The 17,232-nt window shown below is 41.4% G+C and overlaps 2 protein-coding genes and 1 long non-coding RNA gene across 3 annotated transcripts in view; 1 reads left to right on the top strand and 2 right to left on the bottom strand.

Annotated features, from left to right (window-relative positions):
- The window catches only part of ANP32B (acidic nuclear phosphoprotein 32 family member B), a 42,610-nt gene extending 31,351 nt beyond the window's left edge, over positions 1 to 11,259 (bottom strand). Inside the window, exon 1 of the mRNA XM_035696895.2 lies at positions 11,200 to 11,259. Within this exon, the coding sequence (XP_035552788.1) occupies positions 11,200 to 11,244 (45 nt within the window). The 5' untranslated portion in view covers positions 11,245 to 11,259. The remainder of the gene's footprint in view (positions 1 to 11,199) is intronic.
- HEMGN (hemogen) overlaps positions 2,798 to 17,232 on the top strand; it is a 30,136-nt gene continuing 15,701 nt past the window's right edge. The window contains exon 1 of the mRNA XM_025432510.3: positions 2,798 to 2,848. The gene's annotated coding sequence lies outside the window, so the exon portion shown is untranslated. The remainder of the gene's footprint in view (positions 2,849 to 17,232) is intronic.
- LOC125756069 (uncharacterized) lies at positions 13,161 to 16,938 on the bottom strand. Its single transcript, XR_007414090.1, has 3 exons — positions 16,846 to 16,938; positions 15,284 to 15,389; positions 13,161 to 14,215 (listed from the first exon to the last, which is right to left on the bottom strand). It is a non-coding gene; the product is annotated as an uncharacterized LOC125756069 (long non-coding RNA).

Here is a 17,232-nt window from a genome sequence, read left to right as displayed (position 1 = left end):
TGGCATATCTGTACAACTGAATTTTTTTCAGCCATAGAAGGAATGTGGTACTGATAGATGCTACAACATGAACCTTAAAAATACTATGCTAAATGAAAGAAGGCCACATATGATTCCATTTATGTGAAATGTATAAAATAGGCAACTCCATAGAGGCAGAAAGTAGATTAGTGGTTGCCAAGGGCTGGGAGTAATGGGGAGTGAGAGCTAATGAGTATGAGGTTTCTTTTGAAGTAACAGAAATGCTCTGTAATTTGATAATGGTGATGGATTTAACTCATATGCTTATCACCATCGCCTCCCAAATCCTTAAAAGGATTTAAAAATAAAGTTGAGGAAATTTTCCCAGAAAGCAGAACAAAAAGATAAAGAAATATAGTAAAGGAAAATAAAATTAAAGGACAGCTCAGGAGGTCCAATATTAAAGTAATCAGAATTCAGGAAACAGAGAAGAATAAAATAGAGGGAATTAGTGAAAGTCTACATCCCAAACGGTGAGATACCCTTCCAACTCCCCTTCTCCCACTTAGCTCTAGAAGGCTACTAGCTTATCTCCAAAGGCAGGAGATTGGAGAATTCTTTTCAGGAGAAAAGGACTGATTTAAGAGAAAATATCTAAAATAATCAGATTTATTTTATCTTAACTATAATATTTTTAATTTCCAAAGACTTTCTCTTGTTCATTTCTATAGCATCTTGTTTTTATTTCATTGACGGAACATCTGTTTTTTTTTTTTAAGATTTATTCTTTTATTTAAAGATTTATTTATTTTATTTGAGAGAATGTGCGTGGGGGTGGGGGAGGGGGAATTGGTGGGCTGGCAGAGGGAAGAGAAGGAGAGAATCTCTAGCAGACTCCTCACTGAGCATGGGGCATCTCTAGCAGACTCCTCCCTCCTGGGGCTAGATTCTACAACCCTGAAAGCCAAAATCAAGAGTCTAATGCTCAACCAACTGAGCCACCCAAGCACCCTGAAGATTTTTATTTTTAAATAATCTCTACACCCAACATAGGACTCAATCTTACAACCCTGAGATCAAGAGTCACATGCTTCACCCACTGAGCCAGCCAGGCATCCTGATGTAACATCTTTTCTATCTTTGAAGAGATAGAGTTTTATTCTTATATCTAAATTGTGTTCATTTTCTCCAATTCCTTTTTTACTAACTCAGATTTTTTTTGCTCTTGTATTAGAGTCTTTCCTGAGTATCCAATCACTCTTGAATATCCGTTTATCTTAACAAGAGAGGCACTGAAAAAGTGAGAGGAAACTGTGCACTGGTAGGTCTTAAAGACTAATGGGCATCATGCCATAGTGATTGGGAAGCAGGCTGGCACTTCCACTGAGAGAGCCTCAAATGTCAGTGTCTTCAGTACCTACAGCCATAAAGGATGAACTTATCAAGTAATCATACAACACAGTTCCTTTGGATTTCCAGATTGAAGTAGCCCACCAAGTCACATTGTAATGAGATTTCAAAAACCAGAAATCCTGAAAGTGTCCTAAAAGGAAAAAAAAAATCATAACGAAAGGATCAAAAGTCAAATGACATGAGGCTTCTCAGGAGAACATGTGAAACTAGTAGACAATGGAACAATTGATATTTTCTGAGGAAAAGGATCCTCCTCTGAGAACTTAACACACAGCCAAATGATCACTCAAGATGAGAGAAGACTACAAATGTTTTCAGACTTTCAAAATCTCAAAATAGGAACACTCCACGCACCCTTTCTCTTGAAGCTACCAGAGAATAATGGTCCCATAAAGGTAGCTGTGTGGCAGGCTTGGAGAGCAACCCAGTATGGATGGAACAGGGGTCAGAGGGCTCCTGGGGGGTTGCTAGAAGATAAAAATGAGGATTGCCTCCCATGTAATCACACTGAGAGGTAATTTTACAGCTCTGATCAAGAAATGAAAACAATGAAAAGAGGTAATTCTTAACTCCAAGAAAAATAGAAAGCTGTACAAGAAATAAAGGCACATGGCTCATCTGTAAACATAAAGTCACACTAGCACAAGTAACTACTACTGAAAGGAAGGCCAAAGCTGGGCATGAGGGTGGGAGTGAGGGTGAAAGAGAGTGAAATTTGTCTTTTTCATAGCAGGAAGTCAATAGTTAATGATAATGATTAATGTCTCAAACTAAAAAAACCCAAAGAGTACTATAACCCCATTATATGTGTAAAAGGAGGCAGACACCAGAGGCAACAGTTAAAAGAACTGTAACTGCTGTCTGGGGGGAATGGGGAGCCAGGGGGAAGGGTGGGGCAGGAACCCCTGTTTGGGTACAAGCTCTGTCGTCCTGTTTGGCGTTAAAAACTCTGTCTTTGTGTTAACTCTGAAACAAATGAAATTTAAATTAAACAGCAAGCAAGCTGGCAAAGGAGGCTCCTGGCAGTAGCTGTGGATGATGGGAAAAGGTGCTCTGGCTGCCTCAGATCTGTTCCCAAAGGGCTGGATGTCCCCAGAGTGGCAGAGGACAGATGGTATGGGAGGGGCCAAGGGGGCTTCATACCTTTTCTCAGGCGTCTGCTCAGGGAATGAAAGTGGTAGCTATGAGCTCAAATTGGGTCAGATTTTCCAGCTGCAACCTGCACTTTAAAAGAGAAGACATGATGCCAAGACTCTGGCATTGCGTTTCTGTCAGATTTTGCATGGTGTTGGAAGATTCCTAATTTCTCCAATTCTTCAGATGTGTTTTAGTGAGAAGCTGAGAGAGAGCAGGGGCCTCCTAAGGAAGCCACTGTTTTTTGTTTGTTTGTTTTTTGTTGTTGTTGTTGTTGTTTTCAGAAGCCACTGTTTTTCACTGGATGTCCAGGTTCTTCTTTCCACAGCGGCCTAAGCAGGTAGGTTTTTTTCTCTCTTGCTTGCTTAAATTGAGGAAGAATTGCATACAGTAAAATATCAGATATTAAGCGTACAGTTAGTGAGTTTTGACAAAGATATACACGTGTATAACTGATGCCCCAATCAAGTTAGAAAGTACAGCTGTTACATGCCCCTGTAACCCTTCCAGTGCCCTGTAAGAGGCAACCCTTATCCCAAAATACATTCCCAAGAAATGGCTTTGCCTGTTCTTGAACTTCATATGAATGAAATCATACCACAGTGACTCTTGTATTTGATTTCTTTCACTCAACGTGGTATTATTAAGATTTATCTGGGTGGTTGAGTGGATCAGTAGCTCACTTCTTTTTATTAATGAGTAGTATACTAATGGATAAATATAATGCAACTCGTTGATCCATTTTCTGAGCAAGTTTCTTCTTTCCGGTGACCAGCCTTGTTCCTGTGCTGGATCAAGTCTTTGCGTGGCACTTACAGTGTTTTTTTTTCCCACTACTTGGAGTTAAAGAGTAAACAGCAAGGCTTTTTAAAAGAGCAGCACCATTTACACACATGCTATAAATTAAAACCAGATGTGATACATGTTCATTTAGGTTAAGGCTATTTCTACACCTGGAGGAGGTCAGTTAAAAATCTGTGACTATAACCTGCACATGAGGTAGCTCAAGTCTGGATCAGGTTTTTTTTTTTTGCCGTGAGGGGAGAGAGGGAAGGATGGGCAGGATAAATATTTCACAGGAAGATTCAGCAAGGCTTTGTGTCAGAGTAGATGTATGGGATGAAGGAGCAGGATGAGACAAATCCAATTCAAAGTGGTCATCAGCCGGTTGAGTCCTTCTTCTCTTTACAACTTGGGCCAATTGGTCCCTCTGCAGGCTCTGTCCTGTTAGGGAATTTAAGGAGCCCTGGTTCAGTGGCCGAGCTCACCTTCTAGGCCCAGTGTACCTTAAGTCCTGCTCCTTGTAGCTAAATTCTTACCACACACTGTGGCGTTTTTTTCAAGGCATGGTGAGATTGTGAAAAGAACACTGAATTTGGAACCATGTGAACACAATACTTTTAAAACAAGTAACCCCTTAACATGATCAAAGAAACTAGCTCTGTAAAGGGTTTGGTGCTCTAGGCTGCTGAAAAGGATGGATGCCAGAGCCTAGCTCCCTCCTAGAACCTTGAAGTCCATTAGCCCGCAAGTCCTGTCACTCTGGGATAAATGGATGATAGGGAACTATTTCAGCCTAATGAGAAAAATAGATTGCTTGGGTTGCAGTGGGAAGAACTCGGCTCCAAGAGTAAAAAGATCTGAATTCTGGTCCTGTTTTTACTGTGTAATTTAAGTTTTTTTCCCCTCTCTGTGTCTTCTGTTGAATGAAGGAGCAGGACTGCATGATCTGCTTCTGGCTCTGACATACTAGAATATAATACTAATTTCTAAGGAACAGTGGTTATCATGATGTGATATCTGTAAAGGATTTACTAGGGGCATCTTGATATCTAAGACAAGATACCTTTTTCCCTTTGATGCTTAAGTGAATATCCAGAAGTGATGGATTAAGTGGAGTATTCCTGGAGAAGGAGATTTGAATCATGGTTCAGTAGTAATACTGGTGCTATCCCAATGTTGTTTGTTGTTGATATCTGGATGAGGGTGTATCAATGATATTTTGTGAAGATAGGGCACTTTATATGGATATCAATGAACAGGATCTCAAAGATCATATAGTTCAAATTCTAAGAAGAATAAAAAATGAATCTTGGTGCCAAGGAACTCACCTTCTAGTGACATGCTTCATTCCATCTTTATATTGCTCAAATCACTAGGAAACTATTCATTAGGTTGAGCTGAAATCTTGATTTCATATAGGTATTAGTCCTAGCTTTGCCCTCTGGAGCTACAAACTATACCTGTGTTCTTTCTGGCCACAGTTGCAAACTACTGAAATGCAGGCCAGTATTGGGCCATGTCTTATTAGCAATTCATGGCATTTAAAAATATCTCATTTAGTTTCCAATGTTAAAACATCATGAGACTTTTTTTTTTTAAATGAACTGCTTCTGGCTCTCTTGAAAGATAAAAAAATCTGTATCATTTCCTTCTCAATATGATTCTTCCCATTTTTTAAATTAACAATTAAAAGTTTTGCTCCAGTCTTCATCTTCTCTGCCTCTGTCAAGGTGCTTTGGGAGAGACTGATCCCATCCTGGTTCCATAATAGGGCATGAAAATTTATCCTAATTTATCATCAGAGTCCCACCTCATCACATTTGTTGATTCAGAAGCCAGCATTGTCTTAGACTGGGTTCCCTGGAAACAGAACCTGTGATGGAGAGTAGCACACACAAAGTTTGCTGAGGAGTGTTCTTAGGACATAGACCTATGGGGACATGAGGACAGGGTGGACATGGACAGAAGCTGATCAACTAACTGATCAGCAATGTAGTTCAACCAAGGCCTCAGCTGATCCCACCAGGGACTTGAGAATGTGGATGGCCCTTCAGAATTGTCCCAAATTGAAGTATAGGGCCCAGGTTCATCAGCCAGCTGCTAGCCTCAGGTGGCACCCTGGGGGAGGGCGGTGTAAAACCTTAGGAGAAGTGGTTTCCTGAGACTTGAGACTGACTGCAAGAATATTCCCAGCATCTGAGAGTTGACTAAGTCTTCCCTGAAGAGAGGAACTGAACAGAGCTCCACAGTATCCACTATAGGCTCATGACCCAATCTAAACTAACAGGTTTGCTGAGGCCCCTGAGAAAAAGGTTTCCAGAAATGATCTTGATCTGTCTGGAGTGGGCAAGGACCCCAGGGACTGTTGGCAACCATCTCACATGGAAGTTGGCATTGATGGCACTGGTGTTCTGCTGAATCAAACCCACCCTGAAGCTTGAATTACCTTGGACTGTTAGTGTGAGCTTTAATGTTAAGTCAGTTTTTCAGCTGTGTTTTGGTTACTTACAAACAAACATACTTTGACACATCCTTCCAACCTGGAGCTGCATTCCTGGCAGTCACCTGCTAAGTAGCAGCTGTCTCCCTTTCAGATGGGTCACTTGGTTTCCAGTTTACTGGTGCACACCCAATTTTTAGGGGAGGTAGTGGAGAGCTAAATTTTAATCCTCTAATAGTAGGAACTCAATATGTAACGTCTAAAGTAGAAAAATCAAGAAATGGCAACAGAAACATGTGTTTATAAATATGGAGGTAAACACCAGAAGCTAAAAAAGTTGGCAGTAGCTACCTCTGGGAAGATCTATCAGGGTGGTGAGGAATAAGAAATACAGCTGGTTTTTGTGGAAAGGCTTGACATGCTCTTTGGTTTGAGACTCTGTGTATCCCCTGTTGAACATGCATGCTCTGGGGCATCTTGCACTGCTCAATAACTCTCCCACCTCTTAATTCTCCTGCCTTCTTCTGGCCTTTCTCCTAGGTAGGGAGTTTCCTTAGTGCTGGTTGAATAATCATCTTAAGCTACCCCCTCTCTCTCTCTTAACTTATTCTCTCTCTCCACTTCTGGAGACCTCTTGCCCTGCTCCTGATCTCTTCTCTTACGCTCCAGGGCTGTGTCTCTTCTACAGGACCACCTGGCAGTTCCCCAGCCCTATCTCTAACTTGCACAGGGAGATAGCCAAGGTCTCTCCCAGCTCTAACACTGTGAAGTCTAGAAAATGCATGTAAACATTTAACAAGTCACAAGAAGAGCACTCTTACTAACTCAATGTTATTAGCCATTTTTTCTTTTATCAGAACAGGCATTTATTGAGCACTAACCATGTGCCAAGTTTGATAACAGATGCTATCACATGGTTTTACTGTCACATGGCTTAGCTGTTTTAACATCTCTTCATGCCCTAAAGTTTTTGTTTCCCCAGGTGACCCATCTATAAAATGCATATAAAGTTGGAAGGATTAAATGAGTCAATGTTTGTAAAGCCTTTTAAAAAGTACTTAATAGGGGCATCTGGGTGACTCAGTCAGTTAAGCAGCTACCTTCAGCTCAGGTCATGATCCTGGGGTCCTGGGATGGAGCCCCAAGTCGGGGAATCTCTGCTAAGCAGGGAGTCTGTTTCTCCCTCTCTCTCTGCCCCTCACCCCACTCATTCTTTCTCTCTCGCTCACTCTAAAATAAATAAAATCTTAAAAAATAAAAATAAAAAGTACTTAATATAAAGTTATTAATCGACACAACATTGGGAGAGCTGTAGGGGTGTGGGATGGGGAGTATGTGTATGTACTGGGCTTTTAGGGTAATGAAAAATACTCCCGCTTTTAAGAGTCACCTTTTAGGAGAGACAAACACATTAACAAAAAATGACGTATTGTGAGTAACAGTGATACAATTCCTTATATCAGGAATATGAATTAAGGAATATGACCAAAGTACTCTAAGAACCCAGACTGAGGGAAGGGGCCAATTCTTCCTGGGGTGGCAGTAGAGATCCAGGAAAATTTCACTAAGGGAGCGTCCTTTTCAATGGGCTTTAAAGAACAAATAGTAGCTTTCCAGGTCAATAGAAAGGATACAGCAAAAGGATAAAGCATTAGGCAAAGTCCAAAGAAATGGTTTTGAAGAGCCTGGCATATTCAGGGAATAAGAAAAATGTTTCTTGCTTTAAGAATTGTAGCTATTGGGGTGCCTAGGTGGCTCAGAAATTTAAGCGTCCGACTCTTAATTTTGGCTCAGGTCATGATTTCATGGGTCATGAGAACTGATCTAATGGGTCATAAGATGGAACCCTGGGTATGCAGGCTCTGTTCTTAGCAGGGAGTCTGCTTAAGATTCTTTCTCCCCCGCTCTCTGCCCCTCCCCCCACTCAAATAAATAAATCTTAAAAAAAAAAAAAAAAAAAGAACTGTAGCTATTGAAAGGCCTTGCAAAGAGGAAAGCTTTCAGAACTAGAAAACCCTCAAGCTTCAAAATTCTAGGTAGGAAGAATTTCTCTTATATGGTACAATGTGTAAACTTCACTCTCTTTTTTGCCTTTAAAAATTATGGTAAAATTCACATAACATAAAGTTCATCTTAACTCTTTGAAAGTGTACAATTCAGTGACATTTAGGACATTCATAACCACTACCACTACCTAGTTCCAGAACATTTTCCTTACCCCAAAAAGAAACCCTGTACCCATTAGGCTCTCCCTTCTGACCTCCCCTGATCCCTAGCAACGCTTATCTGTGTTCTGTCTCTACAGATTTGCCTGTATGGGACATTTCATATAAGTTGAATCATATAGTATGTAGTAGTTCCATACCATGATAAGACAAATATCATCTTAATATTATTATACAAATAATTTGGCCTTGTGGACCCCCTGAAAGAGTAGCAGGATCGCTGAGAGATCTGCAGAACAGGATTGAGAAATGACCATCTAGGTCATCCAAGGCGTGGAGTTAGAGGTCCCCATTACAGCTTCTCTTCTAGCACAAGGTGGTTGTGCCCCATGTCAAACCTGAGACCTCCCCCTCCCAGCTCCTCACCTCTTTTGTAAATTCTTCCAGTAATTTTCTGCAGTTGAGGTGAGTAATATAGTATAATAGGTTCATACCTAAACTGCTCAAAGTAATCAAACAACCAAATGGGGACACATATTTATTAGTAATAAATCTGAATGTGGTAACAAACAAACAATTATACCACATACTTACTTCCAATAAAATTCTGATCACTTCCTGCCACTCTCATTGCAGTTTATAATCATAGTAATTACCTTTTACCTGTGACAAGAGCCGTCATGTATTTTTGAATATCAAGCAGCAGCCATGCTATAAATTGCTAGCCCCTTTCTCCTCTAATGATAACAGCTTATTTTTTCTTCAAGTATTCTTCTCAGAGTAATTAGCATGCTTATTATACAGCATATTCAAATGTTAATGTGCACACTGCACTGACGCTATTGTGAGACCCATTTTGCTCAGGAGCTAAAATTATGTTGCCATTCTGCTTGGTGCTAGAGGTTCTGTGCCTAAAACCTGTTTTCCACATGCAAGGAGCCAAGGTTACTTAATTAGAATGCTGAGCTAGAATGAGAAGAGTCTGACACTTAATATAGAACCTGCAAAGCTAAATGGGGTCAGCGAGTATAGGGCCTACACATTTGAATGAGCCATCCATCACTATAGAGACAATCAATATTTGAGCAGTCTGGCTTTGGGGCATGTTTAACATTGTTCCTCCAGGGGCGCTACCAAACTCTGCCTCTGCAGGTTAAAACACCAGAAATCACCGTTCAGTTGGAATCATTTTCCTCACACTGAGCTGAAGTCTGCTTGAATTTTCACTCTTCAGTGGTTGGTTTTTTGTTTTTGTTTTTGTTTTTGTTTTTGCTCTGCCCTTTGAAGCCCAAAGAGCATATCTGCTTTCTGTTCTGTAACTTCCCTGCAGAGACTAAGGATGGTGACCTTGTCCCTATGGTCTGTTCTCTCAAGGCTCAGGGACCCAGTTCTTATATCATGGGTTACCAGTCCTTTTCCCACTGTGGCTAGTGTTGCCCCCACTTTTTTTTTTTTTTTTTTCTAAATGAGACATTCAGAACCTGAAACAGTGATCCAGGTGTAGTTGGATTGGTGTGGAAATGCACAGATCTCTCTTGGATGTGATTCTACAGTGCTTTCCTGGAGCATATTACCTTTCTTGTTATCTACCACTGATTGATCATCAGCAAAAACCACCAAACTTTCTAAACCATGTATTGGTACACAGGCAATTAGCCATTTAGATCCAAATACAGGATCACGGATTTGTTATCATCGCATTTTGTCATGTTAAATTTGACCCAATGCTTTGGCCTATCAAGAGCCTTTTTTTTTAAATCTATCCTGAATCTATCCTTTTCGTCCAAAATGTAATCAACCTACCAATACTGCTATCTTTACACATATCAGGATTAAAAGCAACTGACAGAAAAGGCCTCAGGATGGAGCCCTTCACCTGCTATCAGAGACTTCAAAGTATTCACTCAACCTGTTATAACCCTTCCTCCGTACTCTTCTTTTCTTTCAACTGTCTAATCCTCTAACTCAAGTTGTTAAGGAGGGAAAACATCAAATAATCCATGTCACTAACTGGCCAAGTAAAGTGACCTGGAAAAGAAACCAAGGAAAAGGAGTGAATAAGGACTGTTGAATAGCCTGATGTGACAGGACAGGATTCTCTGAATCCTTCTTGAGCTAGGTCCACACACCGGGACAAATTGAGGAGGTACTAAGGCATGAGCAAAATGGAAGATAGTCTAGGGTTCTGTTGTGATGAGATAGAGAGGAAATCAATAACCAGGAAATAGAACCAGTGTTGGAAGCTGGGAGATAGCCAGTTAGTACATCAAACTGGAAGGACTAGGCAGAGAGAACAGGGACAGGGGAGGATCACAAGGAGAGTGAAGCAAAGAATGGACACGTAAAACAGAATCTGGACATGCTAAATGCACTCCAGAGCTGTGTTGTTCAATACGGTAGCCACTAGCTATAGGTGACAATTTACATTTAAAGTAATAAAAATTAAATTAAAAATTCAGTTCCTCAGTTGCATTGGTCATATTTCAAGTGTTTGATAGCCACATGTGGCTAGTGGCTACCATATTGGTTGGTACAGAAGACCATTTTCATCATTGCAGAAAGTTCTATTGGACAGCTCATCTCTAGAGCACTCTAGGTGCCAAACCAGGTAAGATATCATTTTAGTGCATTTGTTTTTCCTTTGCTTTCCTTCAAGACCCAGCTCAAATATCAATTCTTCTGGGAATTTGCCCCATGCTTGGTCTGTAACTGTATGCCCTGGGCAGCAGAACATTCTGAGCTATGCAGTTCTTGGTGATAATGCATAGATCTAGATGGGACTTGGCATGGAGATCCTAGCATGGGCATTTGCCCAATCCTTAACCAAAATGTGGCTTTTTTTCTGTTTGGGGAAGGCATTCTCCTTGACAAAGCAATTAGTTTTGGGACTAAGACACGTGGAGCAGGAGAGAGGGAGGGAAGAATACTGGCCCAGTCAGCCAGATCTGCTGAATCCACCTCTGCAGCTATGAAAAACCATTTGCAAAAAAGCTTTTGACCTCCTGTCCACAAACATTATGTAGGCCATCTTGGCTAGGCAGTCAAGAAGTTGAAGTCAAATTGATGCAAGATATCTTGTCATCGTACCTGTAGGCCCTCACTAAATTTCCATTCTGCCTTCTTTCTTTTTTAATTTCCTGTGCCAGAAGCTCTTAGACTTTCTCATAATAAGGTCTATCAATTCTGCCTCCTAAAATCTCCCTAGGATCTGTCCCTTCCCTCAATATTCTCAGTTAATTTATCTTCTCTCTCCTTTCTCACCCAGCCCTCACCCCACCACCTAAATGTTCTTACGAACCTTACCTGACCATGACACTCTCCTCCCTGAAATCCTTCAGTGGCTCCCATGACATCATAAAGGCCTGCTGCTCAGGGCCCCACTACCCTTCTGGTTTCTCTTTGTTGTTGTTTCTAATATTTTATTTATTTATTCATGAGAGACACAGACAGAGACAGAGACATAGGCAGAGGGAGAAGCAGGCTCCCTGCAGTGAACCTGATGCGGGACTCAGTCCTAGGACCTCGGAATCACAACCTGAGCCAAAGGCAGACGCTCAACCACTGAGCCACTTAGGGGTCTCTACCCTTCCGGTTCAAGTCTTTCTGCTCTCTGACATGTAGCGCACACTCCAGCCCAGAACCACGGTGTCCTCCTGCAGCTCTGTACCTCTCTACTTGCAGCTCCTCCTGTCGGAAATGCCCCCGCTCTTGCCCCTTGCGGAATTTCTACACCCCTGTTAAGATTCCATTTAAATCTCATCTCCTCTGAGAAGTCTACCCAGGGCCCTCAGACAGACTTAAGTGATCCATCAGCTATGCCCACTGTTCCGGCTTTGGTCAGAACACATGCTGTGTATGACACTCATGAGTCTGTTTCTCCTGCTAAACTGTGAGGTCTCAGGGGAAGGCAGCATGTCTGACTCATCTCTTATCCCCAGTGGCAAGCATAGGACCTGACACATCACAAACATTTACTAAATGCCTGTTCAAGTGAACAACAGTCTATACCATTATGAGGCTCCACGGGGACTGAGAGTTGAGGACTATGTGGATCCTCTGTGAGGGTTGCTACTGCTGGGTTCCTTAGAGGCACCCCTGGATGGGCAGCCCTGCTAGTCCAAGAATGTGGGAAGGAGCAAGAAGACTGCTGAAACCCTCCCACACACTGGCCCTCCCCTGCCCCCGCCCCCACCCCAGGGACAGGCCAGGCACTGTGACCTACACAAGCCCATTCCTCACTTCTCCTGAAAAAGCACAGGATCCCCTAACGAAGGCTCTTGTAGGGACCCACCTGTGGGTAACTCTATAAAGAGAATTAGGGGCAAGGGTGAAAAGCCTCTTTGTAGAATGGAGAGGGATGGAACACTGCTACTCTTGTACTGTATGGGGGATGTCACTCACTGGTGAAGGAAATGTGGGAGGTTGCAGCAACACTTGCTATGTTTTTAAAAGTGCACCATACCTCACGGTTACCAAGACATTCCCACTTGTATCATCTTCTTTAGTCTGTTCTCCACCTTGAGGGCCAAGCAGGAGAGATCTGGGGTTGTCATTTATAGATGTGGAAATGAATAGCCAGAGAGGTCACAATTTTGAGCAAAGACCCATAAAAATGAAATGAGTTGGGACGCCTTGGTGGCTCAGTAGTTGAGCATTGCCTTCGGCTCAGGGCAAGATGGAGTCCACATGGGGCTTCCTTCATGGAGCCTGCTTCTCCCTCTGCCTGTGTCTCTGTCTCTGTGTGTGTGTGTGTCTCTCATGAATAAATAAATAAAATCTTTTAAAAAAATGCAATGACTTACCCAGGGCCATGAAGTAATAATGAGATCTATAATAAATGGGGGTTACTTAAAAAGCATAGGCTGGGTTTCTTTAACAAAATGCTTAAAATCAGATACATGTTCTAGAAAATTGAGCCTGCAGAGGGCTTTCAGGCATCTCTTGGGAAATGTGACCAGATGACATTAAAGATTTCTTCCAGCTATGAGATTCTATGAAATTTAGTGTTTACTGTGTCCCAGGTTCACGTAACTCCATTAAGTACCATTATGAACTCCCTCATAATTCCTAAAATAAATAGATCTCCTGCCCAGCCTGGCATCCCTGTCTGACTTACTGAGAAGTCTCATGCCTACTACGTATGTATTCCATCAACTGGCCATCAATCTCTTCTTTCCACTCCTACTCCCTACAACATAGCAACTCTATTACTTGATCAGTGGTTCACTTCCTCTGTCAGAGATAACTAGGATTTAGAGCTAGAGGCGTAATTTCTATGTAAGACTAGAAAGCAGAACTGTCGTCATGTATTATTGAGATCTTAATTTAATTCCCATTAAAAGGGAATTAAATTGACTGGATTAGTGAAGGTTCACTCTATTCTTTCCTCTCAGAGTGTGACTAAATCCATTTCAGTGCCATATTTGGTAGTGGAATATGGGAATGGAGGTTTCCATAAGTCAGAATAGAGGTGTGGTTTTCTGGAAAGGAAAGTCTGCCTTCTTTGGATGGACCAATGAAGTTAATGACATTCTGTCTGACAAGGTACTCCCCAGTCTCCTTGCATCAGAGAGAAGTATTGTACACCCATCTGGACTGGGTAAAAACAGAAGCTAAAAGCAGTTCTGTGGAAATAGATACTCTATTTATCTTCAGATCCAAGAGTCCAGGCTCTACCCGCTGCACCACACGCTCTTCAAGGTGGTAGTTGTTCTTTTGAGTTAATGTTTCCTGAGAAGTGAGGTGCAATGTCCAACTTTCATGATAAAGGCTATATCAATAATAACACATGACCTCCTATTTCAGATAGAAGAATTATGGGCAATTTTGGGTGTTGCTGGCAGTCTTAGAGGGTGGCTGTTCTGTCTCGGTTTGTTTTAATGTCTCTCCTGATTATCAAGAACATTCTGACACTTACATGTAAGAATAAGATGTGCTTCTTGCTGATGGTGGGTTGGAGGGTTCACTACAAAGTGCTGGGCCAGGCCTGTCACCTCCACCTCCAGTGGAGTGTCAGACATTGTAATATGACTCCCACACAGGTTTCTGTCATGGCTGAGCAAGGCTGGTTTCCTTAAAATGAGATGAGAGTACTAACAATCAAGGGTGACAATACAACACATAAAGAAGCACAAAGGAAGTCTTCATCCTCATGTTGAACTTGCCCAGGATATATGCTGATAAAATCAGATCCGAGCATATCCTGAACTCCATCTGTTGAAGGCACTCACAGCCACTTAAGAGAATGCTAGGCAAGAAAGACCTGGCAATCCATTTTCTGCCTGCCAGTGTAACTCCTTCTCTTCCTTCTCCAACCTGGCTAAAAATACAGCAACGTATCACTAAACTACACACACACACACACACACACACACACACACACACAGGCACACAAACACACACAAAACAGAAAAGCCTAACATTTGTTGAGCAGATTGTAACAGAATATCAATTAGCTAAGTGTTTGGTATGCAAACATCCCCAGTGCTAACTCACCCAGAGGAGGACTTGGGGGGAGGAGGAATAGAGAGTGTCAGAAAAGGAGGGAGCAAGGCAGGCTGCCTCCAAGGGAGGAGCCTGGAGCCAAAGCTCTGACTTAATTGGAAGGTGAGAATGGTGCAGTTGCCATATATTTCCACCTAGTGGCAGCAGTTCCAGCCAGAGCCCCCTCTACCTGAACTGGTTCAGGTAATGACTGTTTACTGCAATCATACCTGTGCTGGGCTCTCTGGTGGCACTAGGGGCTGGACCATTCAGAGGGTTGCAATTCATCAGCAGTGGTCCCTTTGGGGCAGGGACTATTTTAACTCTAAACTCCAAGTCCGGGAGATAGAATCTGCTGGAAGCAAGGAGTTGAAATTTCCAAATAAACGGAACTAAAGCATCTTGTTAGTCTATAGTATATATTCTTTGACAGAATTGCTAAACCACCAGGGGATGGAGAAATAGCAAAAACAGGAGAGGCTAGTGTTCAACTAGAGACGCCAGTGAGAGTACCTGACATGAATACTAGTGGGTTAGTACCAAGCCAGGGAGTGAGGTGAGTCTTTTGCTCTGTTCTTTCTGAGTTATAAATCAGTCACTGCAAATGGCAGTTTGGCTTTAGGAAAGATATGGACACAATCTAGAAGTTCCATGAAATGAAAAGAGTTCACTGATTAATTACATAGGCCAGCATTTCCCAAGATGTGGTATGCATTCCACTTGGGGAGGTGCAGATAATTTTAGATTTTTTAATTTTTTTAATTTTATTTTAATAGTTTGGTATTTATTTTAATGTGCCTTAGATGAGATATAATTTATTATACCACAAGCCTATGACTGGTTTTCTGTTTACAATGATAATATAAAATTTCCATTTGAAATACTTTTAGTAAAAATGGGGTACCTGGGTGGCTCAGTTGGTAAAGCATCTGACTTTTGATCTTAACTCAGGTCTTGATCTCAGGGTTGTAAGTTCAAGCCCCACATTGACTTCACACTGGGCCTGGAGCCTAATTTTAAAGAAATGTTTGAAATACATTCAGTAAAAATAAGTTTATTTGAAGAAAAATGTTAAGTAAATAATAAGAAGACATTATTACAAGAGTCTGGCAAAAGTCACAAATAGGGAATGTAAACAATTGGAAATGAGAGGATGAAAGATTGACTTGTAGACAGGAGAGTTCAGAATACTAGACAAGTGTAGGGAAAATGATAGAACTCCTTAAGGATCCAGATTCCAGTTCTAACTGCTACTAAGCTTGTATGACACTGGCCTTCCTCTGGATCTCTATTTCTTTACCTAGAAAATAACTCTAATGCCTTTCTCAGCTTTATTACTTAGTGGTTCTGTTTCATTTGTTATTAGATTATTAACAATCATAATAACAGCCAGCACATTAAGGTCAGCTGTGAGCTGGATGTTTTCCATAATTCATCATTTAAAATTTTCATAATAGTCATAAGAGGTAGGTGTTATGATACCCATTCCACATACAAGGGGATCAAGGCCGAGAGATTTTATTTTTGAATTTTTTATTTAAAGATTTTTCTTTAAAGATTTTATTCATGAGAGACACACAGAGAAAGACAGAGATATGGGTAGAGGGAGAAGCAGGTTCTCTGTGGGGAACTCAATGTGGGACTCAATCCCAGGACCTCAAGATCACAACCTGAGCCAAAGGCAGACGCTCAACCACTGAGCCACCCAGGCATCAAAAAGCTGGGAGAGGGGATCCCTGGGTGGCTCAGCGGTTTCGCGCCTGCCTTTGGCCCAGGGCGTGATCCTGGAGTCCCTGGATCAAGTCCCTGGATCGAGTCCCAGGATCGAGTCCTGGGATCGAGTCCCACGTCGGGCTCCCGGTATGGAGCCTGCTTCTCCCTCTGCCTGTGTCTCTGCCTCTCTCTCTCTATGTCTATCATAAATAAATAAAAATAAATCTTAAAAAAAAAAAGGCTGGGAGATTTTAAGTAACTTTCCCTAGGTTGCACACAACTTAGATCAGATGCCAGAACCTGTGTTTCTTGCTCTTAGCCTTGTTGTGTCACAATAGTTAATTCCTATTCACCTTTCAAAACTAAGCTCAAAAAAAAAAACAAAAAAAAAAAAACCAAAAAAAAAACAAACAAAAACTAAGCTCAAAATCATCTATTCAAAGAAGTCCCTCTCTTCCCATCTTGGTTAGTGTTCTTCATCCAAGTTCTCTTACTGATCTACGAATACTGTTTTTTTGTTTTTTGTTTTTTTTAATTTGCCTTTGTATCCCCAACACCCTGCATTGTTTTGGGCAGAATAGATAGTCAACAAGTGGCCAAAAGAGGGGAAGCATGAGGTAGAGGGGATTGGAAAATTAAATATATTGCCATCTTACTTTACTAAATATGAAAGAAGTAGAAGTGAGAGGTAGGAGAACAAAGCAATTAAGCATGTGTTTTTCTAGATCCAAACCACCCAGCTGTGCCACTTACTAGGTGGGTGAACGATGGCACAGGGTCAACGCCTGTGCTTCAGTTTCTTCATCTATAAAATAAAGATATAAATACATCCTTACCTTAAAGAAGGATATTGTAGGAGTAAATGAATTATATATAAAATACTTAGAACAGTGCCTAGGATATGGTAACCAGGTGGTCAATAAACATTGGCTATTATTTTTATTTTTTGTGAAATGAATAAAAGGGGAAAAGCCCACTATTATAAAGTGAAAAAATCCCACATTATTACATACATATAAAATCTCTTCACTTTCCCAATTCTACTTGTTAACAATGCAGATTAATTCCATGGCAGTAATAAGAATTATAGCCATAGTGTGCACATAGTGTGCAAGTGAGTTCTGCTTCTATGGCAGTAGA

Source organism: Canis lupus, chromosome 11, assembly GCF_003254725.2.
Source record: "Canis lupus dingo isolate Sandy chromosome 11, ASM325472v2, whole genome shotgun sequence".
Lineage (NCBI taxonomy): Eukaryota > Metazoa > Chordata > Mammalia > Carnivora > Canidae > Canis > Canis lupus.
This window is presented reverse-complemented; position numbering and strand designations above follow the sequence as displayed.